Here is a 22,629-nt window from a genome sequence, read left to right on the forward strand (position 1 = left end):
AAATGCTCCAAAATCCCGCTCCAACGCTCACATTCCCGGCAGGAATGTGCTCATCTGGGGGTTGGGGCAGCTTTGGCAGAGGAATGGCCCCGCGTTGATGTGGCAGATTTATGTGGGAATGCATTTAGGATTTATTCCCTCTCCCCGCGGTAAATCTCCGTGTCCTGGGTGAGGGATGGAGCCGGTTCGGGCTTTGGCAGGGAAATCACGGAGCCAGGGCTCGGAGGTTTGGGGAAACAGGAGTGGTGAGGGACAGAGAGGGGCACTGCCCGTCCGGATCTGCCGGGACAGAGAGCGAGCATCCCGGGACAGCCCCGGGGACAGCGGGGACCGAAAGCGGCTGGGGACAGCGCCCCAGAGCTCCGGAACCCCGAGACAGGCGGGAGCGCCGGTGCTCCAGAATCCCGGGAATCCCGGAACGGGTGCCCGATCCCGGCAGGATTCCCGATGCCCCATCCCGGTGCATTCCCGGTGTCTCATCCCAAGGGATTCCCGGTGCTCCATCCCTGGTCATTCCTGGTGGCCGGTGCCCATCCCTGGGCATTCCCGGTGCCCAACCCGGAGCATTCCCGGTACCCATCCCGGGTCATACCCGGTGCCCGGTGCCTGGTGCCCCATCCCGGGCAATTCCCGGTGCCCATCCCGGGTCATTCCCGGTGCCCCATCCCATCAGGATTCCCGGTGCCCCATCCCGGCAGAGATACCGGTGCCCCATCCCGGAGCAGTCCCGGTGCCCATCCCGGGTCACTCCCGATGCCCCATCCTGGTGCATTCCCGGTGCCCATCCCGGAGCATTCCCGGTGCCCCATCCCAGCAGGATTCCCGGTGCCCATCCCGGCTCATTCCCGGTGCCCATCCCGAGCCATTCCCGATGCCCATCCCGGAGCAGTCCCGGTGCCCATCCCGGCTCATTCCCGGTGCCCATCCCGAGCCATTCCCGATGCCCATCCCGGAGCAGTCCCGGTGCCCATCCCGGGACATTCCCTGTGCCCATCCCGGTGCACTCCCGGTGCCCAGTGCCCATTCCGTGTCATTCCCGGTGCCCATCCCGGCTCATTCCCGGTGCCCAGTGCCCACCCCGGCTCATTCCCAGTGCCCATCCTGGGTTATTCTCGGTGCCCATCCCGGGCTATTCCCGGCTCATTCCCGGTGCCCATCCCGGCTCATTCCCGGTGCCCAGCCCCGCCGCAGGATCCCCGATCTCCGTTCCTGCCCCGGCCCGGCCCCTCTGACGCGCGGGGAGCTCCCGGACAGCGGCGAGGCTCCGGTGCCACCCGCGGGCCGGGGCCACTCCTCCCCCGAACCCGCGCGAGCGGAGCTGGGAGCGGCGGCAGCGGCTCCCGGTGCCACCGGGGTGGGACAATTCCCGGGGTAAGAACAATTCCCTCCTTTCCTCCGCTCCACGGGGCAGGGAAAGGGACGGGGCTTGTGCTGGACACGTTAAACTACGGGTCTGTATTGCCTCTGCTCCCTCTGTCCTGAATTTATTTATAAATTTAGATATTTCATTTATTTTAATCTATATCTATTTTATATATTGATTTATCTATAATATATATTCTATTATATATTATAATTAATAATAATTCATTATAATTAATTTATAATCTATATATTTATGTTATCTATATATTATAATAAATATAATAAACATATTATAATAAAATATATAATTATAATAACATATATTGATTTATCTACAACATATATAATCTATTATATATATATTATAATTCATAATGATTCGTAATAATTAATTTTAATTAATCTATAATCATATATATTACCTACAATATCTATATATATATATTTATTTATTTGTTTGTTTGTTTGTTTGTTTGTTTGTTTGTTTATCTGGGGACACACTGAGTGACCCCAGGAGCTGCCTTCCCACGGGAGAAGCCACGTCCCGTGGGAGGTTTGACCTGGAATGTTCTCTTGGCAGGTCTGTGGAGCCTCGAGCCCTGAGCGCGGGAGCCCGCAGGAGCCTGGCTGTGCCCCTGGCCATGTCCCCAGGGGTGTCCCCAGGGGTGTCCCCCGCCGTGTCCCCAGCCGTGTCCCCCGGGCTGTCCCCAGGGGTGTCCCCCGGGGTGTCCCCAGGGGTGTCCCCAGCCGTGTCCCCAGCCGTGTCCCCAGCCGTGTCCCCAGGGGTGTCCCCAGCCGTGTCCCCAGCCGTGTCGCAGCCCGGGCTGGCCGCGGGCAGGGCCTCTCCCCGCCTGGTGCTGGGGGTGGTGTTCGTGGCACTGCTGCTGGACAACATCCTGCTCACCGTCGTGGGTACGGTTTGGGGCTGTCTCATGGGTATAGTGTGGGGTTTTTTGGGGTTGTCTTGTGGGAACAATGTGGGGTTCTTTGGGGTTGTTTCAGGGGTACAGTGTGAGGTGCTTTTGGTGCTGCTCATGGGACAGTGTGGGGTTCTTTGGGGCTGTCTTATGGGTGCACTGTGGGGTTCTCTGGGGGAACAGTGTGGGGTTCTTTGGGGCTGTCTCAGGAGTACAATGTGGGATTCTTTGGGGCTGTCTCATGGGTGCACTGTGGGATTCTTTGGAGGAACATTGTGGGGTTCCTTTGGGGCTGCCTGGGCATGGTGTGGGGTCCTTTGGGGCTGTCTCATTGGTACAATGTGGGGTTCTTTGGGGGCACAGCGTGGGGTTCTTTGGGGGCACAGTGTGGGATTCTTTGGGGGAACATCGTGGGGTTCTTTGGGGCTGTCCCATGGGTATAGTGTGGGGTTCTTTGGGCTTGTCTTGTGGGAACAATATCGGATTCTTTGGGGCTGTCTCAGGGGTACATTGTGGGGCTCTTGGGGGCTGTCTCAGAGCACATTGTGGGGTTTTTTGGGGCTGCTCTGGGATGCAGCATCGGGTTATTTGGGGCTGTCTCAGGGCACATTGTGGGGCTCTTTGGGGCTGCCACTGTGGGGTTCTCTGGGGACACAGAGTGGGTTTCTTTGGGGCCCTGTCTCAGGGTACACTGTAGGGTTTTTAAGGCTGTCTCAGGGCAGTGTGAGGGTCTTGGGGACACAGCGTGGAGCTCTTCAGGGCTTGGCTACCCTGCTCCATCAGTCCCTGGGCGATGCTAGCAGCTCCTGCCCAGGTGACCTTCCAGGACCCCACCTGGCCAGCACCGCTCAGCTCGGACCCGAGCCAGGAACTGCAGGAAAACCCCTCAATCCCTCACTAATCCCTACCCCGGCTTTTTTTTTCCAGTCCCCATCGTCCCCACCTTCCTCTACACCACCGAGTACGAAGGCGCCAGGAGCTCCGCGAGCCCGGCCGTGCCCGAGCCCAGCCCCGCAGCCCCGGGGGCTCCTCCTCCCTTCTCCTCCGTGCTCTCCTCCTTTGACAACACCACCGTGCCCGTTCGGGGCTTCAGCAGCGCCCTGGGGCCGCGCAGCGGGAGGGGGAGCAGCCCCCCAGGGCATCCCCCGAGCACCCCCGGGAACCTCCCGAGCAGCCCCCGAGGGCACCCCCCGAGCACCTCCGGGAACCCCCCGAGCAGCCCCCGAGGGCATCCCCAGAGCATCCCCCGAGGGCACCCCCCGAGCAGCCCCCGAGGGCACCCCCCGGGCACCTCCGGGGACCTCCCGAGCATCCCCCGGGGGCACCCCCCGAGCAGCCCCCCAGGGCACCCCCCGAGCAGCCCCCCAGGGCACCTCCCGAGCCCCCCAGGGCACCCCCCAGCCCCGGGCAGGAGCTGCCTGCAGGGAGGGCAGTTCCTGGAGCAGGAGAACACCCGCGTGGGGCTGCTCTTCGCCTCCAAGGCTCTGGTGCAGCTGCTGGTCAACCCCTGGGTGGGTGTGCTGACCAACAGGTAGGTCAGAGCTGGGGTTCCGTGGGTGGGAAACGACACTGGCTCTCAAAAATGTGAAAGGTTTATTAAAACCTTATCAAAAATACGGCAGAAGACTGGATGGAGAAGATATTACAGGGAGCAGAGGGTTTTTGCCACCATGTGCTGCTCCACACAGTGGAAGTTTTGCCTTTTAACCCTTTAGCCCCTCCCAAAGTTCTGTCCAGGGGTGGAGGTCACTTCATGAAACCTTGATTGGAGGTCAGCTGTTGCCATGGTAACAACTCCCAAATATCCAACCTGCCAACTCCCCGAAATATCCCAAACCCAGGCCGCCCCATAATAACACCACAAAGGGGGTAAAACACAACTATAAATCTATAAAACTTCCCCTAACACATACCCATGCCATTTGCCCTTTAACTGTGAGGCTCAGCCGTGGCACTGCTCACCTGTCACTCGCGATTCCTCGGCTGCTGGAAGCAGCAGGAGCTGAGGAATGGCCTGCAGCTGCAGGGATTGCCGGGAGGGAAACAGCAAGAGGTGAAATGTATGCACCCAAAAGGCAGCAGACACCTTTCCTGGCAGCCTGCACGTGCCTGGTGGGTTTGTGTCCCAGCATGAAGCTCTCTGATGCTCTCCTCAGGTGCTGGCAGGTGCTGTTTGATACCAGCAAGCAGGGGATAAACAAACGCAGCCTCCCAACCCGCTGTGGATGGATAAAATGTTATTTTCAGGTTTTCTTTCCCTCCTGCAGACGCTGAGCTGGGCTGTGCACAGGGGTGGGGAGCAGGGCTCTGGCTCTGGGGGGCTTTGCAGAGTTATTGGGGGGCACTGGGGTCCCTCTGAGCAGCACTTGTGGGGACAGCACCCCCTCAGGAGCTGCTTCCCAGCCCACAGACATTCCCCAGGGGGGAACAAGGAGCCCTCCTGAGCTGGGGCCTCTTTTTTCCCATTCCAGGATTGGGTACCACATCCCCATGTTCCTGGGCTTCACCATCATGTTCCTCTCCACCATCAGTGAGTACCCTCCCCATCACCTGCTCCGTGTCAGAAAGGACACAGCAGAGCCCCCAGGCCCAGGAAAGGGTGACAAGGACGATCCCTCTGCCCTCTCACCCCTTCCGGAGCCGGCTGGGGCCAGCCTCGCCCAGTCTGAGCCCAGCTCTGCCCTCCCTCTGCAGTGTTTGCTTTCTCAGGCACCTACACGCTGCTGCTCACCGCCAGAGCCCTGCAGGGCGTCGGCTCCTCCTTCTCATCGGTGGCAGGTGAAGGTTCTGCACCTCCGTCCCTGCATCAGCTCCCCTGGCTGCCTTCTCCTTCTCCTTCTCCTTCTCCTTCTCCTTCTCCTTCTCCTTCTCCTTCTCCTTCTCCTTCTCCTTCTCCTTCTCCTTCTCCTTCTCCTTCTCCTCCTCCTTCTCCTCCTCCTCAGTGCCCCCACCCCCAGCCAGGGAGCAGCTGAACCCCCAGAATGGCAGAGGAGCCCCCAGGCTGAGGTGGGCTCTGTGTGTGCCCCCAGGCCTGGGGCTGCTGGCCAGCGTGTACCCGGACGACGCGGAGAGGGGCAGCGCCATGGGCATCGCCCTGGGAGGCCTGGCCTTGGGAGTGCTGAGTACGGAGCCCCTGTGTCCCCTGTGTCCCCCAATGGGACATGGCCACAGCGTCACCTGGGCCTGCAATGCCACCTTCCACTGAGTCACCTGGTCTTGCAATGCCACTTTACACCTTCCACGGCGTCACCTGGGCCTGCAATGCCACCTTCCAGAGGCTGGGTGCTCCCCTCCCTCCCCCTGTCCCCTCCCTGGCACTGCCTGTGGGACTGACACCTCCCCAAACACCCAGCAGGGACTCAGAGCAGCCCCAGGCCCTGGGGACAGTGGCACCTCCAAGCCCTGAGCACAGTGGCACTGCCAGGCTCTGGGGACAGTGACACTGCCAGGTTCTGGGCACGGTGACACCTCCAAGCCCTGAGCACAGTGGCACTGCCAGGCTCTGGGCACGGTGGCACTGCCAGGCTCTGGGCACAGTGACACTGCCAGGCTCTGGGCACAATGACACTGCCAGGCTCTGGGCACGGTGGCACCTCCAGGCCCTGGGGACAGTGACACTGCCAGGCTCTGGGCACGGTGGCACCTCCAGGCCCTGGGGACAGTGACACCTCCAGGCCCTGGGGACAGTGGCACCTCCAGGCCCTGGGGACAGTGGCACTGCCAGGCTCTGGGCACGGTGGCACTGCCAGGGTGTGACCCAGCCCTTCCTTGCAGTCGGGGCACCCTTCGGGAGCATCATGTACGAATTCGTGGGGAAAGCGTCGCCGTTCCTGGTCCTGGCCTTCCTCGCCCTCCTGGATGGAGGTGAGAAACCAAAGGGTGGAACCCCAGAAATAAAGGAAATTATTGGAATGTGGATGTGGGGAGGAAGAGGCACCTCAGCACAGGTGGGTGACACCACCAGCACTGCTTATTCCATCATCATCATCATTTAATGAGTATTAAATCCCGTTTTTGCCATCTCCAGCTGATTGACACAGCAGCAGAGCAGGAACAAATCCCTCATTGTTTAATAACCCCCTGACTGCTGTGATGGCTCCAGCAGCCCGTTCAGTGGAGCTCTCTGAACTCTGAATTCTTTGGCAAGGCACCCTTGTCTGCAGCCTCCTGGTGCCATGAAGGAGCCCGGCTTTGCCAGCAGACGTGGATGGCACTGAGGCCACGGGAGCTTCCCGAGTGCCACGGCAAAGTCCCAGCCAGCAGGAGCTGCATTTGCAGTGGGAAGCACGGAACTAATTAAATTACAGCCCCAGTTACCGTCCTCGTCTGGCTGTAAAGCAAGATATCCCTAATGAAGCGTGCGAGAGCCGCGGGGAATGAAGCACGGGGCTCGTGCCCATCAAAGTTCCTGCTTTAACCCTTTTCTTCTCCTCGTCCCATTCCTGTCCCGCTCCAGCTCCCCAGCCGCCAGCCCGACGGGAGCATTCGGGGGTGATAAAACCCTTTCAAACCTCTCCAGGCGGATTTGGGGCTCCCTCCTCCTGCCCTGCCCGCTCCAAGCACAGCCCCAAACAGCTCCTGCAGCTGGGGCTGAGCTCTGGGCTGGGGGGGGCTGAGGGGAGGGACAGGGGGATGGATGGATGGATGGATGGATGGATGGATGGATGATGGAGGGATGGATGGAAGGAAGGAAGAAGCCCCCAGCCGTGTTCTCTCCCCAGCTCTGCAGCTGTGCATCCTGCAGCCCTCGCGGATCTCCCCAGAGGTGAGCACGGCGCTGGCTGGGGGAGGTGGGCACTGCCTGGGGCTGGGGCTGTGCCAGGGCCAGCTGAGGGCACGCACAGCCCCCAGCCCACGTCAGCCCCTCTGCAGAGCACCAAAGCCACCCCTGTGTCCACCCTGCTGCGAGACCCCTACATCCTGGTGGCTGCAGGTAAAGGTGGAGCCTTAAATTTGTCCCCCCGTTAAAAATTTCCTCCCGCCTGCTGGAAACAGCAACAAAAAGGGGCTAAACCCGAGCTTTTCTCCCTTTTCTCCCTTTTCCAGGAGCCCTCTGCTTCTCCAACATGGGGGTGGCCATGCTGGAGCCCACGCTGCCCATCTGGATGCTGCAGACCATGTGCTCCCCGCAGTGGCAGCTCGGTAGGTCCCCTGCTCTGCAGCCTCTTCCCCTGAGCTCCAGAGAGCTCAGAACCCCAAAAAAAACCCCCAGGAGCCCCCGGGTCCAGCCTGTGACTGATCCCAGCCCTGACACTTCCAGGGACCAAGATCTGGCCCTGCCTGGGCACCGCAGGAGGGGTTGAATCATCTTTTCTATCACTCCACCAAAAGAGAAGGAAACATCTGCCCTGCTGCCCGTGCAGCGAGCGATCCCAGGCTGGGCACGGCTCCAATTCCAGCTGGAAATGTCCTCAGTGGTGGCTGCTCTGCTCTGTTATTGCAAAAATTGTGTGGGATTTGCTGCCCGGCAGAGCAATAACGGGGCAGGGAGCCCATGTTGTGCAGGGCTCGTGCTGGGCCGGGGCTGGGGGGGCCAGATGGGCTCTGCAGAGCGAGCTGGGGCCGTGCCCAGCACCCCAGGCAGGGCAGGACGGGCTCTGCTGATTGCCAGCTGCCCGGAAAATGGGATGTGGAGATAACAGCGCCTGTGCTCGCTGCAGAAACAACCAGAAATGGTGATAAAACCCCAGCGGAGCAGGAATCACCCCCTGGGCTGCACTTAGATCCCAAATTGGATTGCAGGCTGCGAGCAGGGGGCTGGAATTGCTCCTGATTGAGTTATCCTCAGCGACAGCAGGCGCTGAAAGCTTCTCTGGAGAGAGGAAGGAAAGCAGCACCCAGGGATCCTGGCACTGGGAGAAGGGGCAGAACCCAGGGAAACGCACTCAGGGCTCCCCTGTCACCAGAGGAAATCACAGGTACCTGAACACCTTGGGGAATGTATTTGGGATTTTCTCAAAGTCACCTCAAAGTGATTTAACAGAAAAAAATCCCAGTATGTTCACTAAGGTGTTCAGATGCCTGAGATTTGAGAGCAGTTTGGATTCAGAGTTCAACACCACCCCTCTCACGAGCTGTTCAGAACTCAAGGGGTTTCTTTACTGGGTCTCTTTCACCCAGAACTCTGGGAAAAAGAACCCAGAAGAGCTCGGGGTAAACCTGCAGGATTAACCAGGTTGTGTACTGTTAGAGGAGAGGAAATTAAACACGAATCAGCGTGCTCCAATAAGGAAGCTGTCCAGGGAAATGGAGCTGCTCACTTTTATTTATTGTCAGCAGGAGAGGATATGAAAAATAAACAACTGGTAAAGCAGCAGGGAGAGCAAATATTTAATTGTGAGCTACATAATGATCCCTGAGCTTTTTACTTAAGCAGCTTTATTCCTCTTTATTTAGTGAGGGAAAAGGTGGAAAGGTGGAAGCGGGAGGAATTGTGGCAGGAGATGTTCACGTGCCTGGCCTAGCTTGTTATATTCTCAAAATGAGGCCATTGGGGAGTGAAAAATTGGGCAAATCTGTGTTTTCTTGGGCACGAGACACTTTTAAATCCTTTCTGTCTCCCAGGGATGGCGTTCCTGCCTGCCAGCATCTCCTACCTCATTGGCACCAACCTCTTTGGGATTCTGGCCAACAGGATGGGCAGGTAAGCGGGATATTAAAGATTTGGGCTCAGCCCAGCCCAAATTTCAGCATGTTCTGCTCGAGGCTGAGAGCTCCCGCCCTGTGCTCACGTTGCAGGTGGCTGTGCTCCATGATTGGGATGGTTGTGGTGGGAATCAGCCTCCTCTGTGTGAGTACGGGGGGAATCCGAAGGAATCTGACATGGGATCCCCACAGGGGGAATCCAAGGTGGGATCCCCACAGGGGAATGTGAAGTGGGATCCCCACAGGGGGAATCTACAGGGGCATCCGAGGTGTCCCTGCAGGGATTTTCACCCTCCTGCCACAGCCAGTGCTCAGGGCTTGCAGATCTCCAGATCTTCAGGCTGAGATTTGGGATTGTTCAGCCTGGGAAAGGCTGCGGGGTGACCTGTGGCTGTCCAGGACCTGAAGGGAGCCTGGATTCACAAGGGATAGAGGGACACAACGAGGGGAAACGGCTTCAAAGTGACACACGGCAGGGTTAGGTGGGACATTGGGAAGAAATTCCTCCCTGTGAGGGTGGTGAGGAGCTGGGATGGTGTTAGAGTTCTAAATACTAAAAATTTTAAACTCTCTGTACTAACTAACTCCCAAGAGAATAGTACATTTAACCTAAAGCCATAAAAAACCCTTCCAAAATTAAGTAATAACACTAAAATTACAAGTGTGTAGTTAAATAGAAGTGTGTAATATCCCAGAGGAGCTGTTGGTCCTGGATCCCTGGAAGTGCCCAAGGCCAGGCTGGAACACCCTGGGAGAGTGGGAAATGTCCCTGCCCATGGCAGGGCTGGGACAGAAAGATCTTTAAGCTCCCATCCCACAATTCCATGGCCTGTGTCCCACCTTCCCACCTCCCACAGCTCTCCTGGCCTCACCCCTCCTCCCTCTCCTCCCCAGGTCCCTCTGGCCACCAACATTTACGGGCTGATCGGCCCCAACGCCGGCCTGGGCTTTGCCATAGGTAAGCTGGGAGTCCTGCAGCTGCCCCGGGGCAGCTCCCCGGGGACAGGGGGACTGAGGAGCCCCTCATGCCCCGGGCAGGCATGGTGGACTCCTCCATGATGCCCATCATGGGCTACCTGGTGGACCTGCGCCACACCTCAGCCTACGGCACCGTCTACGCCATCGCCGACGTGGCCTTCTGCACGGGCTTTGCTGTCGGTAGGAGAGTTTTACTCGCAGTGGAGGTGCACCTCCCCGGAGTTTTGTCACTTTTTTTGACCGGAATTCGCAGGTCCGTCCACGGGCGGGGCCATCGCGCGAGCCCTGGGCTTCCCCTGGCTGATGGTGATGGTGGGCGTGCTGAACGTGGCCTACGCCCCGCTCTGCTGGCTCCTGCGCAGCCCCCCGGCCACGGAGGAGAAGATGGTCAGTCAGGGTGTTCTCCTGGGGTTCCACATCCCAGGGATCTGAGGGAATTAAGAATGAATTTGCCAGGGGTTGTGTCTTCCCTGTTGGGCTCCGTGCCGCCCTCAAAAATGGACAAAAAAAGTGAGATAAAAGCAGGGAGGTTTAGAGGGTCCTTCCCTGCGCTCACAGCTTGTGTTCCCTGGGGAAAAGTCTGCTTTGGCTTTTTTCCCAGTGTGGTAACACTCCTGTTAACTGATCAAATTAATCATTACTTTTATTAAAGCATGATTTCTGCTCTGCTTCACCCAGGCCATCCTGAGCCAGGAGTGCGCCATGAAACCCAAAAGCTACAGCACGAAGGAAGCCCAGCGGGAATCGCCCCTCACGGAGGAGAGCGACGGGGAGGAGGAAAACATGGAATAGCCAAGGAATGTCTGCCCTGCTTTGGAATTGTAATTATGGTGACAGAACACGGATGTGAGGGCAGCCACTGCCGGCCCAGCCTGCCCCAGACTCAACAATCTCCAACCTCTGCTCCAGGGGTTGGAGGCTCCATCCATTCCGTGACGCCGCTGTGGGACTCAGCCATGGAATCAGCCGGCGCTAAAGATGTCACTCATGTCACCGCTCCTCTGAGGATGCTAAAAACCTTCATTTGTTTGTGGTGTAGTCTGATGTATTGTGCTGTGTCTGTGCTGCTCGTGTGTCCTTCCCAACGTGCATTAAACTCATTTACTCGTTTGAAGAGCTCTAAAGGAACTGAGGTGGGAATAAGGTTTAGACTCAGCCAACAAAGCCAGGTAGATCACTGTATTTAATGTGGCTTTGTCAGCTCTGAGGGAAGAGCTTAGCAGAGAAACTGCATTTTCTCCCACGGCTCCAGAGTGCAGATTTAACCTGCCCCAAACACACCGCTCGGGGCCCCTCAGCGCCTGTTTAAACAAGGGTTATTGTGATCTCCACCCTGAGGGGCGCGGCCGCCATGACAGCGCGGCCCGCCCTTTTCCCGCCCTTTTCCCCTCCCTCAGGGCCGCCGCTCTCGCGAGACTTCGCACGCCCCGCCCCTTCCTGTAATGGCGGCGCCCTAGCCCGCGCGGCCGGCGCTCCCGTTACCGTCGGTCCGCGCTGTCACCGCCACCTGTGTCACCGCCACCGCCGTCTGTGCCACCGCCGCCACCTCTGTCACCGCCACCATGCATTCGGACGATGTGAGTCCGACCGTTCTTCCGGCCCCGTGTCAAACGCCCGCCGGGCCCGGCCGTGTCCCCGCCGCACGTGGCCGCGGTCCCCTGTCTGTCCCCCTGTCTGTCCTGTGTCTGTCCCCAGCGCCGCTGTGGCTCACGGGCCCGGCCGTGTCCCCGCCGCACGTGGCCGCGGTCCCCTGTCTGTCCCCCTGTCTGTCCCTCTGTCTGTCCCCAGCACCGCTGTGGCTCCGGGGGCACCGCGGGTGTGACTGAGGAGCTGGCAGCAGCCCATGTGCTGTGCCTGCTCGCCGTGCCGGGGGACACCGGGAGAAGCGCGGTGTTTGTGGGGTCGGAGCGGGGACAGGCGGGGCAGGCGTGTCGCGGTGTGTCACCCGCTGTTTGTCCCCCCGCAGGTTGTCTGGAGCATGCTGGGGAACAGGCAGTTCTGCTCCTACAAGATGACGTGAGTTTGGGTTGGGGGCGGGCTGAGGGGGACCCAGCAGGGACAGGGACGGGAGGGACACGCTCGGGTACCCCCAGAGTGTCCCCTCTGCGCCACCGCGGCCACACAGAGAGTCACAGGGAAGTGGTGGGGTCTTCCTGCCCTCCCCTCATGAATTCTTTGCCCTTTTTTTCGCAGCACCAAAACGCAGAATTTCTGCAGGAACGAGTACAACCTGACGGGGCTGTGCAACCGCTCCTCCTGCCCGCTGGCCAACAGCCAGTACGCCACAGTCCGCGAGGAGAAAGGTGGGAGCAGGACCCTGCAGGGACAGGGATCAGCCCTCGGAAGGGCCCCCAGGGGGGTTTGGAGCCCCCATCCCCGGAGTGCCATGGCAATGCTGCATGTGGCACTGGGGGTCAGAGCTTGGATTGATCTGGGGACTCTTTTCAGCCTGGATGGTTCTGGGGTGCAGTGGGTGGCAGTGCCCTGCCCCCGGGCACTGCCATCCCTGCCCGGCCTGGCTCTGGGCAGGGGCTCAGGGGGCTGTTGCCTGTTCCAGGTCGCTGTTATCTCTACATGAAGGCCATTGAGCGGGCGGCGTTTCCCCGGCGCCTCTGGGAGCGGGTGAGCTCGGGGACACGGCAGGGACAGTGGCAGGGAGGGCAGGGAGGCTGTTCCAGGGGAGGGACACACTGGGCAGCAGCAGGGATTTCTCCATGGAGAGGCTGCTCAGGCATGGAACTGCCCAGGGAGGTTTGGAATTCCCATCCTGGGGGTGGCACTGGGGGCGAGGTGGGGATCCCCCTTGGGGGGCTTTCCCTAAATGATTCCGTGACTCTGGGGGCGATGCAGCCCCTCCCAGACGTCCCTGTTTCGTCCTGCTCTGTCACCCAGCCCTTGCCCTGTCCCCGCAGGTGCTGCTGAGCAAGAACTACGAGAAGGCTCTGGAGCAGATCGACGAGAACCTCATCTACTGGCCGCGCTTCATCCGGCACAAGTGCAAGCAGAGGTTCACCAAGATCACGCAGTACCTGATCCGCATCCGCAAGCTGACCCTCAAGAGACAGTAAGGGACACGGCAGTGGCCATGGAGTGACCTCTGGTGGCTTCTGGAGCCACTGCCCCTCTCCTGAGCTGCTGGGACACGGAGCTGGTCCCTGTTTTCCTGGGGGGTTTAGATGGATCTGACACGGATGAGCTGCAGGAATGCAGCGTGAAAATGTCCTGAGGGAATGTTCTGAGCTGGAGGGATCACGGGGATCACTGATCCCAGCTCAGTGATCATTGATCCCAGATCACTGATCATTGATCCCACAGGAAACATTGATCCCAGCTCAGGGATCGCACAGGGATCTCTGATCCCAGCTGGCGGATCATTGATCCCACAGGAACCATTGATCCCATCTCATTGATCCCACAGGAAACATTGATCCCAGCTCAGGAATCCCACAGGGATCACTGATCCCAGCTCAGTGATCATTGATTCCAGATCATTGATCCCACAGGAACCATTGATCCCAGCCCATTGATCCCACAGGAAACATTGATCCCAGCTCAGGAATCCCACAGGGATCACTGATCCCAGCTCAGTGATCATTGATTCCAGATCATTGATCCCACAGGAACCATTGATCCCAGCCCATTGATCCCACAGGAAACATTGATCCCAGCTCAGGAATCCCACAGGGATCACTGATCCCAGCTCATTGATCATTGATCCCAACTGATTGATCATTGATCCCACAGGGATGATTGTTCCCAGCTCAGTGATCACTGATCCCAGCTCATTGATCCCACAGGGATCATTGATCCCAGCTCATTGATCCCAATGGGATCATGGATCCCAGCTCATTGATCATTGATCCCACAAGGATCTCTGATCCCAACTCAGTGATCATTGATCCCACAGGAACCACTGATCCCAGCTCATTGATCATTGGTCCCACAGGGATCATTGATTCCAACTCATTGATCACTGATCCCACAGGGATCATTGATCTCAGCTCATGGATCATTGATTCCAACTCATTGATCACTGATCCCACAGGGATCATTGATCCCAACTCCTCGCCCTGCACTGACACCCCAACAACCCCACCTGTGCCCCCCTGGGAGCAGTGTCCATCTTGGAGCTCTGGCAGCCTCGGGGCCGTGCCCAGCACCCTCTGGAGGAAGAATCTTCCCCTAAAATCCACCCTGACCCTGCCCTGCCCCAGCTCCAGCCACTCCCTGTCACAGAGAGCCAAGGTCAGAGCTGTCCCTCGGGAGGAGCTGCCCCTCCTGTGGCCCCTCCAGACCCTTCCCCATCCTTTGGACACCCTCTACCAGCTTTAGATCTTTCTTATCCTGGAAGATAAGGAGGTTCCCCCCGTCTGGAATGCTGCAGCTGCTGGCTGTGCCACTCCCAGTGTGTTCCCTGCAGGAGGAAGCTCGTCCCGCTGCGCAGGAAGATCGAGAGGCGCGAGAACAGGCGCGAGGTAAGGAGTGCCCCGTGTCACCTCGTGCCACTGCTGCTGTCCCCCTGCCCCTGGCCTCACACAGCTGCTCTGTGTTCCCCAGGAGAAAGCCCTGATCGCTGCCCAGCTGGACAACGCCATCGAGAAGGAGCTGCTGGAAAGGCTGAAGCAGGACACGGTGAGGCTCACACGGAGCTCACGGTGTGAGCTGCCATGGGGGAATGGGGTGCCTGGCTCCCCAAAACACAGGGAGCCCCTAAAGGAAGGGCTGCCCTCCTACTGTGTGCACAGGGAGCCCCAAAACACGAGGGCAGCCCTCCTGCCCTGTGCACAGGGAGCCCCAGAATACAGGGAGCCCCAAAACACAAATGCTCCACGCCATCGAGAAGGAGCTGCTGGAAAGGCTGAAGCAGGACACGGTGAGGCTCACACGGAGCTCACGGTGTGAGCTGCCATGGGGGAATGGGGTGCCTGGCTCCCCAAAACACAGGGAGCCCCTAAAGGAAGGGCTGCCCTCCTACTGTGTGCACAGGGAGCCCCAAAACACAAGGGCTCTCCTCCTGTCCTGTGCACAGGGAGCCCTAAAACACAGGAAGCCCCAAAACATGAGGGCTTGCCTCCTGTCCTGTGCACAGGGAGCCCCAAAACACAGGAAGCCCCAAAACACAAGTGCTCCCCTCCTGTGTATAGGGAGCTCCAAAACACAGGGAGCCCCAAAACATGAGGAATGCCCTTCTGTTTGAGCCCCCAAACATGAGGGCTCTCCTCCTGTCCTGTGCACAGGGAGCCCCAAAACACGAGGGCTGCCCTCCTCCTTGAGCCCCAAAACATGAGGGCTCCCCTCCTGTGCACAGGGAGCCCCAAAACACAAGGCCTGCCCTCCTGCTTGAGCCCCAAAACACGAGGGCTCCCCTCCTGCAGGAGTGTGGGCTCAGGGTTGGGAAGGGGCTGATCCACACCTCAGGCTGGTGCTGCCCCATGCAGTGCCCCCCCAGCCCAAAGTCCATCTTCCTGCTGTGGCTTATGGAAAATCCCATTTTTCCTTTCAGTATGGAGACATTTACAACTTCCCCATCCACGCCTTTGACAAGGCCCTCCAGCAGCAAGATGCAGAGAGCGAGAGTGAGTCGGATGCAGAGAGGGAAGAAGATGATGATGATGATGATGAGGTAAAGCTTCCAGCCCTGCCCTGGTGCTGAGATGGGCTGAGAAGAACTCGGGACAGCTCAGAAAAACCTTGTGGTGGCCTTGGTGGCTCTTCATGCCACTGCTCAGTCCCTGCCTCTGTTCCTTGCAGGACGTGGACAAAAGGGAGTTTGTGGAAGCAGAGGACAGCGAGCTCAGCGACTTCGAGGTGGGTGAAGCACAAACTCCACCCTTGGGGGTCTCTGGGGATGGGTAAGAGGCACCAAAATCAGCTGTGCAAGAGAATTGGACAGTGGGAGCCCAGCCCAGCTCCTCTGGAGCCAGGGATTGTGCAGTGGGATTGCAATGAGGTGATTTTGGGGAAAGAGGAGGTTTAGTTGCACAACCTGCTCTGACATCACTCTGCTCACTCAATTCTTCCTCAGGACATGGATAAGCTGGAGACAAGCAGTGAAGAGGAGCAGGAAAAGGAGGAAGAAGTAGAGAAGAAAGCCTCCCACTCCAAATCTAAAGGGAAAACACCCCTGAAGGGCCCAGCCAGGAGGAAACGCCCCTACATCGAGATCGAGTACGAAGAGGAAACAGAGCCCAGCACCAAGACAAAAGCAGCCTGAGCCCCCCTGACCCCATTTTGTACTGACTGACAAACCCCAGACGTGTCACCAGAGTGGGACTCCAGCATCTGTCACCCACCTCACAAGACCCTCAGAACTCCTGGTTTGATACTCTACATGTTTTTTGGGGTTTGTGTCCCGAGCCCAGGCAGTTGCAGTGAGTTTGTACAACTGGGTGAGGCCCAGCTCAAGGGAACATCTCCCACCTCCTCTCAAAAAGCTGAGCCCAGCCTCTGCTCCAGGAAGGGCCCTGGCCTGGGGGGCTCTGGAGAAACCTCAGCTGTGTCTGGGGGAGTGCAGGGCTCACAGGTGAGACAAGAACGACAGAACTTTCAATAAATACAACATTTTATTGTACAAAAGGGGGTGAGCAGTGTCAGGTGCTCTCCTGCACCTTCCTGAGGCACTCCCGCACCCGGTCCTCCTGACAGCTGCTGTGCACCCCTGCCAGCAGCACCTGCAGGGGCAGAGCAGCACTGCCAGTGCCCTGGCACTCGTGATGGTGTCACCCACCCTCCCCAGCCCTGTGGGGGAGCACAGCACCCACTGAGCCCATCAACAGCTACCGAGGCACTTTCAGTGCTGCTGGGAGGGGGGGAATCCAAACTCCTGCTGGGCTGGGAGGGAAGAGGGCCCTGGCACCCCCCTGGCACCCCAGGGAGCCCTGGCTCACCTTGACCTGGCCCTGGCACCCCCAGGGAGCCCTGGCTCACCTTGACCTGGCCCTGGCAGCAGCGGTCCAGCAGGATGAGGCACTGGGTGGCCCTGTGCAGCAGGGCAGCCCTGACGGGCTCGGGGGTCGGGCCCCGCTCCGTGTGAACGTCCCAGAGCAGCCTCAGCAGGGCCTTGAGGAGCACAGGGAGCCTGCAGGGCATCCTGCAAGGGAAACAGCTCATCCCAAACCCGTCCCCAGCCAGGGACAGCACAGCCTGGGGCTGCTCTGGGGCAGGATTGCTGCCAGGACAGCCCTGGACAGGCAGGAACCTCGGGATGGTGCTGGGGATGCTGGCACTGCACAGCCCAGTCCACAGCACAGGGTTATTCCATGTTGGTTTAATTTCTGCTTTTGGAATAAGCACAAGTTGGGTCAAAATGAGGACCCAGCTTAATTTTGGACCCAGGTTTTTTAGTAATAGCAGTGAGTACTTCCTGGGACAATTTTCCCTTAGGATTTCAGGGCATTTTCCTCAAGAAGAAGTAACTTTGGGTCTTAAAGCAGAAACATCCAGGATAGGAATGAAACATTCACATCAGGACAGGTTTCCAGGACAGCTTTTCTGTGTGCAATCCCCCCAGAGAGGTACCTGGGCCAGGCATGCTCTATGGTGCACTGTAGGGTCTCCAGGATTCCCAGTCTGGCCTCTTCCCCAGGGCCATCAGAGACCTCCAGGTAGCCCAGGATGACTCGCTCCAGCCTCTTCAGGTGCCTCACGATGAGGATGCCCAGTCTGGTGGCACAAACACACCCTGAGGGGGGAGGATAGATCCCCTGGATCCCAAAAACACACCCTCAGCAGGGAGGATAGATCCTTTAGATCCCAAAAACACACCCTGAGGGGGGAGGATAGATCCCCTGGATCCCAAAAACACACCCTCAGCAGGGAGGATAGATCCTTTAGATCCCAAAAACACACCCTGAGGGGGGAGGATAGATCCCCTGGATCCCAAAAACACACCCTGAGGAGGGAGCATACCCTTGGATACCAAGCCCAGGGCCCATCCCTGTGCTCCCACCCCCTCAGGAAGGCAGGCAGGACCCTCAGGTGCAGCTCCCCCCCCTCAGGAAGGTGGGCAGGACCCTGAGGTGCAGCTCTCATCCCCTCAGGCAGGTGGGCAGGACCCTCAGGTGCAGCTCCCACCCCTCAGGAAGGTGGGCAGGGCCCTCAGGTGCAGCTCCCACCCCCTGAGGAAGGTGGGCAAGGCTCCAGGTGCAGCTCCCACCCCTCAGGCAGGTGGGCAGGACCCTGAGGTGCAGCTCCCACCCCCTGAGGAAGGTGGGCAGGGCCCCAGGTGCCGCTGTCCCCTCTGTCCCACCTGGTGACAAAGGCAGGCAGGGTCCCAGCGTAGACCCTGCGCAGTGCCAGCCGGTGCTCGGCCTCCATGTGGGTCAGCACCAGCTGCAGCACCTGGTCCCAGGGGGAGGTGGCTCTGCCGTGGCCCTGGCGCCGCTGGCATCGCTCCAGGACGGGCAGCAGGTCCAGCAGGCACAGCAGCACTGCCTGGTTTGGGGACAGTGATGAATGTGAGCTCGTGTTCTCTCCAAAAAACAAATCCCAGCCCTGTGGCCACCCGCTGAGCTGAGTGCTTCAAAGCTGCTCCCTGCCCACCTGGAATGGGCAGCAGCAAAGAGCTCTTCCCTCTGTGGTGTTTTCCTGGAATCCACCGAGTTACTTTGTCCACAGGCTGGTGACAGCCTGGCTGCACTGTGACAGGGAACAGGCTCAGCCTCAACCTGAGGGGCTGCCACCACCCCGAGGCACCCCAAAGCCCAGGGCAGCCGTCCTACCTGGATGAGAGGGGCCTCCCGTGAGTAGAGGTGGTTGTAGAGGGCGTGGAACACCACCTGGGCCCTGTTGAACTGGCACAGATCCGCCCCTGGCTGCAACAGCAGAGGGCAGGATGTGACTGCTGGGCACCACAGGAGCCTAAACCCTGTGTGAAGTGTGAGGGACTGCTGCAAATGCAGGTTAACCCTGCCAGGGCCTTCCCAAAGCTGGGGAGTGTGAGGGACTGCTGGAAGTGCAGGTTAAACCCTGCCAGGGCCTTCCCAAAGCTGGGGAGTGAAAGGAACTACTGGAAATGCAGATTAAACCCTGCCAGGGCCTTCCCAAAGCTGGGGAGTGTGAGGGACTGCTGGAAGTGCAGGTTAACCCTGCCATTCACCAGCAAGAGAAGTTAGGAACCTGACCCACATGGCTGGAGCTCTGTCAGGGAAGGGTCAGGCTGGATTTTAGGGACAGGTTCTTTCCCCAGAGGGTGCTGGGCACTGCCCAGGGAACAGGCACAGCCCAGAGGCCACCAGAGCTCCAGGAAACGCTCGTGGATGAGATTGCTGGGGTGTCTGAGCAGGGCCAGGGCTGGGACTCGGATCCCTGCGGGTCCCTCCCAGCTCAGGACATTCTGTGATTGTCCCTCCCTTCACACAACAGCCCAGAGCGCTCCCCGCCCTCCCTCACCACGTTGAGGACGATGTGGTGCAGGCAGCGCACGCCCAGCACTTTGTTCTCCTCCTGGAAGTCGTCGGAGAGGAGCAGCGCGGGCGGCAGGACCCGCTCCAGGTGCGGGCACAGCCAGGGCCGGCTGACGCGGAGCAGAGCCCAGGAGAACACGTCTTTGGAGGCAGGGTTACACTTCCAGGTGTCTCTGGGGAGACAGGCACAGCTCAGGGAACACACAGCGCTCGTCCCCTCTGCTTGAGGCTCTCGGCTGGCAGCAAACCCTGGCAATCATCCCCCAACACCTTCCATTTGTAAAGCTCCTGGTTTCATATTTATCACATCCTGAGCCTCAGAAATTTCCCAGTATTTCCTACAGAGACCCTCCAACCATGCCACACTCCCCTCCCCACTCACTTGGTCAACTCCTGCTTCAGGATCCCCATCACCACTCCGAATCTTCCTTCCTCATCCTCCTCCTTCCCCCGCAGGAATTCCTCCACGGACCCGCAGCCCGCAGCCCGGACCAGCCGCTCCAGCACCTCCTGAGCCACCGCCCGACTCCTCGCCGTGGTCCAGGGCCTCTCATCTTTGTGCGTGACAGCAAAGATGAACGCGTGTCCCAGCACCTTGCTCGGTGGCTGCTGGCTCCGGGCATCCTCCAGCTTCTGCAGGAGCAGCAGGAGCACGGCGCCAACGCGCTCTGCCCGCTCCGCCACGGCGGCCAGCGCCGCGTCCCGGCCGGGCGGCTCGGCCCCGTCCTGCTCCCGGCGCGGCGGGGCCGCCAGGATAGGAATGACGCGCCCAGCTCCCGCAGCGCCCCGGGCCGCTCGGACAGCGCCAGCCCGGCCCGCAGCAGCGCCCGCTCGGCCGAGGGGCCCGGGCTGCTGCTGCTGCTGCTGCTGCTGCTGCCGGCCATGGCCTCGCACCCAAACCCCGCTACCAACACACACACATCGCTGGGAGAGCGGCGTCCGGCGGCAGCGGGGACCGGGGACACCTCACAGACCCCCGGGACACCTCAGAGACCCTCGGGATCCCCTCACAGACCCTCGAATACTCCGGGATCCCTCACAGACCCCCGAGCACCCTCGGGATCCCCTCACAGACCCCCAGGATCCCTCACAGACCCTCGAACATTCCGGGATCCCTCAGAGACCCCCGAGCACCCCCGGGACGCCTCAGAGACCCCCGGGATCCCCTCACAAACCCCCGGGACACCTCAGAGACTCCTGGGACTCCTCACAGACCCCAGAACACCCCGGGATCCCCTCAGAGACCCCCAGGACCCCTCAGAGACCCCCGAATACCCCCGGGATCCCCTCACAGACCCCCAGGATCCCTCACAGACCCCCGAGCACCCCGCTACCAACACACACACATCGCTGGGAGAGCGGCGTCCGGCGGCAGCGGGGACCGGGGACACCTCACAGACCCCCGGGACACCTCAGAGACCCTCGGGATCCCCTCACAGACCCTCGAATACTCCGGGATCCCTCACAGACCCCCGAGCACCCTCGGGATCCCCTCACAGACCCCCAGATCCCTCACAGACCCTCGAATATTCCGGGATCCCTCAGAGACCGCCAAGCACCCCCGGGACGCCTCAGAGACCCCCGGGATCCCCTCACAAACCCCCGGGACACCTCAGAGACTCCTGGGACTCCTCACAGACCCCAGAACACCCCGGGATCCCCTCAGAGACCCCCAGGACCCCTCAGAGACCCCCGAATACCCCCGGGATCCCCTCACAGACCCCCAGGATCCCTCACAGACCCCCGAGCACCCCCGGGATCCCCTCACAGACCCCCAGGATCCCTCACAGACCCCCGAGCACCCCCGGGATCCCCTCACAGATAGACCCCCGGGACGCCTCAGAGACCCCCGAGCACCCCCGGGATCCCTCACAGACCCCCCAGGATCCCTCACAGGCCCCCGGGACCCCTCACAGACCCCCGGGATCCCTCACAGACCCCCGAGCACCCTCGGGATCCTCTCACAGACCCCGGGATCCCTCACAGACCCCCGAGCACCCTCGGGATCCCCTCACAGACCCCCAGGATCCCTCACAGACCGCCGGGACCCCTCACAGACCCCCGAGCACCCCCGGGATCCCTTCACAGACCCCCAGGATCCCTCACAGACCCCCGGGACCCCTCACAGACCCCCGAGCACCCCCGGTCCCGTCACCGCGGCTGCGCCGCCGCCACCCGCACCACGCGCGCAAACTGTCGCAAAACCCCCCGCTTGCCGTAAAGCCGACGGCGGAGCGGGGCGTGGTTTCGTGTGCATAAATTAGCATTGCTAATTCGCGACGGCGGAGCGGGGAAAGACCGGCGGTGCGGGGCAAAAAAGAACGGAAAATAGGAACGGAAGGGTCAGGGAGAACGGCTTAGAGAGGATAAAACAAACACCGGGGAGAGCTGGGTGGGGCAGCGGTGTCGCCATGAGCGGCGGAGCAGTGGCGCGGCGGTAGGTGCGGGCGCGGCCATCATTGCCGCGATCCTTCCGGTTCATGGAAATGATGAATGGGAGCGGCACGCGGCTGCGTGACGTGTGCGCCCTGCTGTTACGACATTGCACAGTCCCATCTGACCGCCGGGGGGTCCTGACGTCACCGTGACGTCATTTTAATGGTTTCCCGTAAAATACAGAGCAACTCTAGGGCTGCTACGGGTGACGTCATTGCTGAGCGGCCATAATTGCACCGATCCTTCCGGTTCATGGAAATGATGAATGGGAGCGGCACGCGGCTGCGTGACGTGTGCGCCCTGCTGTTACGACATTGCACAGTCCCATCTGACCGCCGGGGGGGTCCTGACGTCACCGCGACGTCATTTTAATGTCTTCGCGTCAAAAAACAGAGCGACTGTAGAGCTGCTGTAAGTGACGTCATTGCTGGTGTCATCCTTGTGAAAGGATGGCGTGATTAGGTTTGTGACGTCACTGCCATGTCATTCTGCACATCGAAACCAGCGAAATTCGATAGGTAGGAGGGTCTTATGTGGTGTATGATGTAACCGCTGACGTCATCCTCATGGCGTGTGATGCTGCTCTGTGACGTCACCACCACGTCATCCCCTTCCCGTGTCCATAATCAGTGGGAATGAGCAAATTAAAGAGAGCGTGCACAGTCCTCGGGCTGTGACGTCACCGCTGATGTCACGTTCTCTCGGACGTGTCAAAAATCACCGGGAATGGGCAAATCCGGGGGTTCACCCCGATGCGGGCACAGCCTGGGGGGGGGGCCGGCCCTGGAGGGGTCAGTGATGTCACCACTGACGTCATCACCTCTTGGACGTGTGAAAATCGGGGAAATCGGGAAGGTTCGGGGCGTTCTGCCCTGACTCGGGCA

General features: G+C 59.8%; 3 protein-coding genes and 2 non-coding genes across 6 annotated transcripts; 4 read left to right on the forward strand and 1 right to left on the reverse strand.

The window, feature by feature from the left end:
• The first annotated feature begins 2,715 nt into the window (after positions 1-2,715).
• On the forward strand, positions 2,716-10,697 carry SLC18A1 (solute carrier family 18 member A1). The gene is made up of 15 exons (XM_039714758.1): positions 2,716-2,719; positions 3,210-3,361; positions 3,716-3,813; positions 4,754-4,812; positions 4,977-5,060; positions 5,312-5,404; positions 6,057-6,146; positions 7,105-7,215; positions 7,329-7,424; positions 8,847-8,925; positions 9,021-9,072; positions 9,822-9,885; positions 9,966-10,085; positions 10,159-10,292; positions 10,584-10,697. The coding sequence occupies exons 1-15, from the start codon at positions 2,716-2,718 to the stop codon at positions 10,695-10,697; spliced, it is 1,350 nt and encodes a 449-aa protein (XP_039570692.1).
• Positions 10,698-11,321: 624 nt separating this feature from the next.
• On the forward strand, positions 11,322-16,476 carry MAK16 (MAK16 homolog). Of its 2 annotated transcripts, none has more exons than XM_039716514.1 (10): positions 11,322-11,482; positions 11,872-11,921; positions 12,099-12,208; positions 12,463-12,527; positions 12,818-12,969; positions 14,326-14,380; positions 14,463-14,537; positions 15,409-15,528; positions 15,657-15,713; positions 15,931-16,476. In XM_039716514.1, exons 1-10 carry the CDS (start codon positions 11,468-11,470, stop codon positions 16,117-16,119), a joined length of 888 nt encoding a protein of 295 aa, XP_039572448.1. In that variant the 5' UTR covers positions 11,322-11,467; the 3' UTR covers positions 16,120-16,476. The 2 variants fall into 2 exon arrangements, with proteins under 2 accessions (XP_039572448.1, XP_039572457.1); XM_039716523.1 differs by having other exon boundaries at positions 15,409-15,523; positions 15,655-15,713.
• Positions 16,450-20,080, reverse strand: TTI2 (TELO2 interacting protein 2; the record flags this gene model as incomplete). Its single annotated transcript, XM_039715487.1, has 7 exons — positions 16,450-16,576; positions 16,833-16,995; positions 17,424-17,567; positions 18,154-18,338; positions 18,626-18,718; positions 19,296-19,482; positions 19,692-20,080. Coding segments are annotated over 7 exons (1,242 nt in total), but the record flags the coding sequence as incomplete, so codon positions are not given.
• A 1,696-nt stretch (positions 20,081-21,776) lies between these two features.
• LOC120505940 lies at positions 21,777-21,871 on the forward strand. The gene has a single exon (XR_005628378.1). It is a non-coding gene; the product is annotated as a small nucleolar RNA U13 (small nucleolar RNA).
• A 113-nt stretch (positions 21,872-21,984) lies between these two features.
• LOC120505942 lies at positions 21,985-22,079 on the forward strand. The gene has a single exon (XR_005628379.1). It is a non-coding gene; the product is annotated as a small nucleolar RNA U13 (small nucleolar RNA).
• Positions 22,080-22,629: the final 550 nt, after the last annotated feature.

Source organism: Passer montanus, unplaced genomic scaffold, assembly GCF_014805655.1.
Source record: "Passer montanus isolate IOZ18808 unplaced genomic scaffold, ASM1480565v1 scaffold101, whole genome shotgun sequence".
Lineage (NCBI taxonomy): Eukaryota > Metazoa > Chordata > Aves > Passeriformes > Passeridae > Passer > Passer montanus.

Bases quoted from the DNA above. Each gene is read 5' to 3' on its own strand.
- SLC18A1 (XM_039714758.1), top strand. The intron at 7,216-7,328 runs GTAAAGGTGGAG...TCCCTTTTCCAG, and splicing joins CTACATCCTGGTGGCTGCAG to GAGCCCTCTGCTTCTCCAAC. The intron at 7,425-8,846 runs GTAGGTCCCCTG...TCTGTCTCCCAG, and splicing joins CTCCCCGCAGTGGCAGCTCG to GGATGGCGTTCCTGCCTGCC.
- MAK16 (XM_039716514.1), top strand. The intron at 12,209-12,462 runs GTGGGAGCAGGA...TGCCTGTTCCAG, and splicing joins CACAGTCCGCGAGGAGAAAG to GTCGCTGTTATCTCTACATG. The intron at 14,538-15,408 runs GTGAGGCTCACA...TTTTCCTTTCAG, and splicing joins AAAGGCTGAAGCAGGACACG to TATGGAGACATTTACAACTT.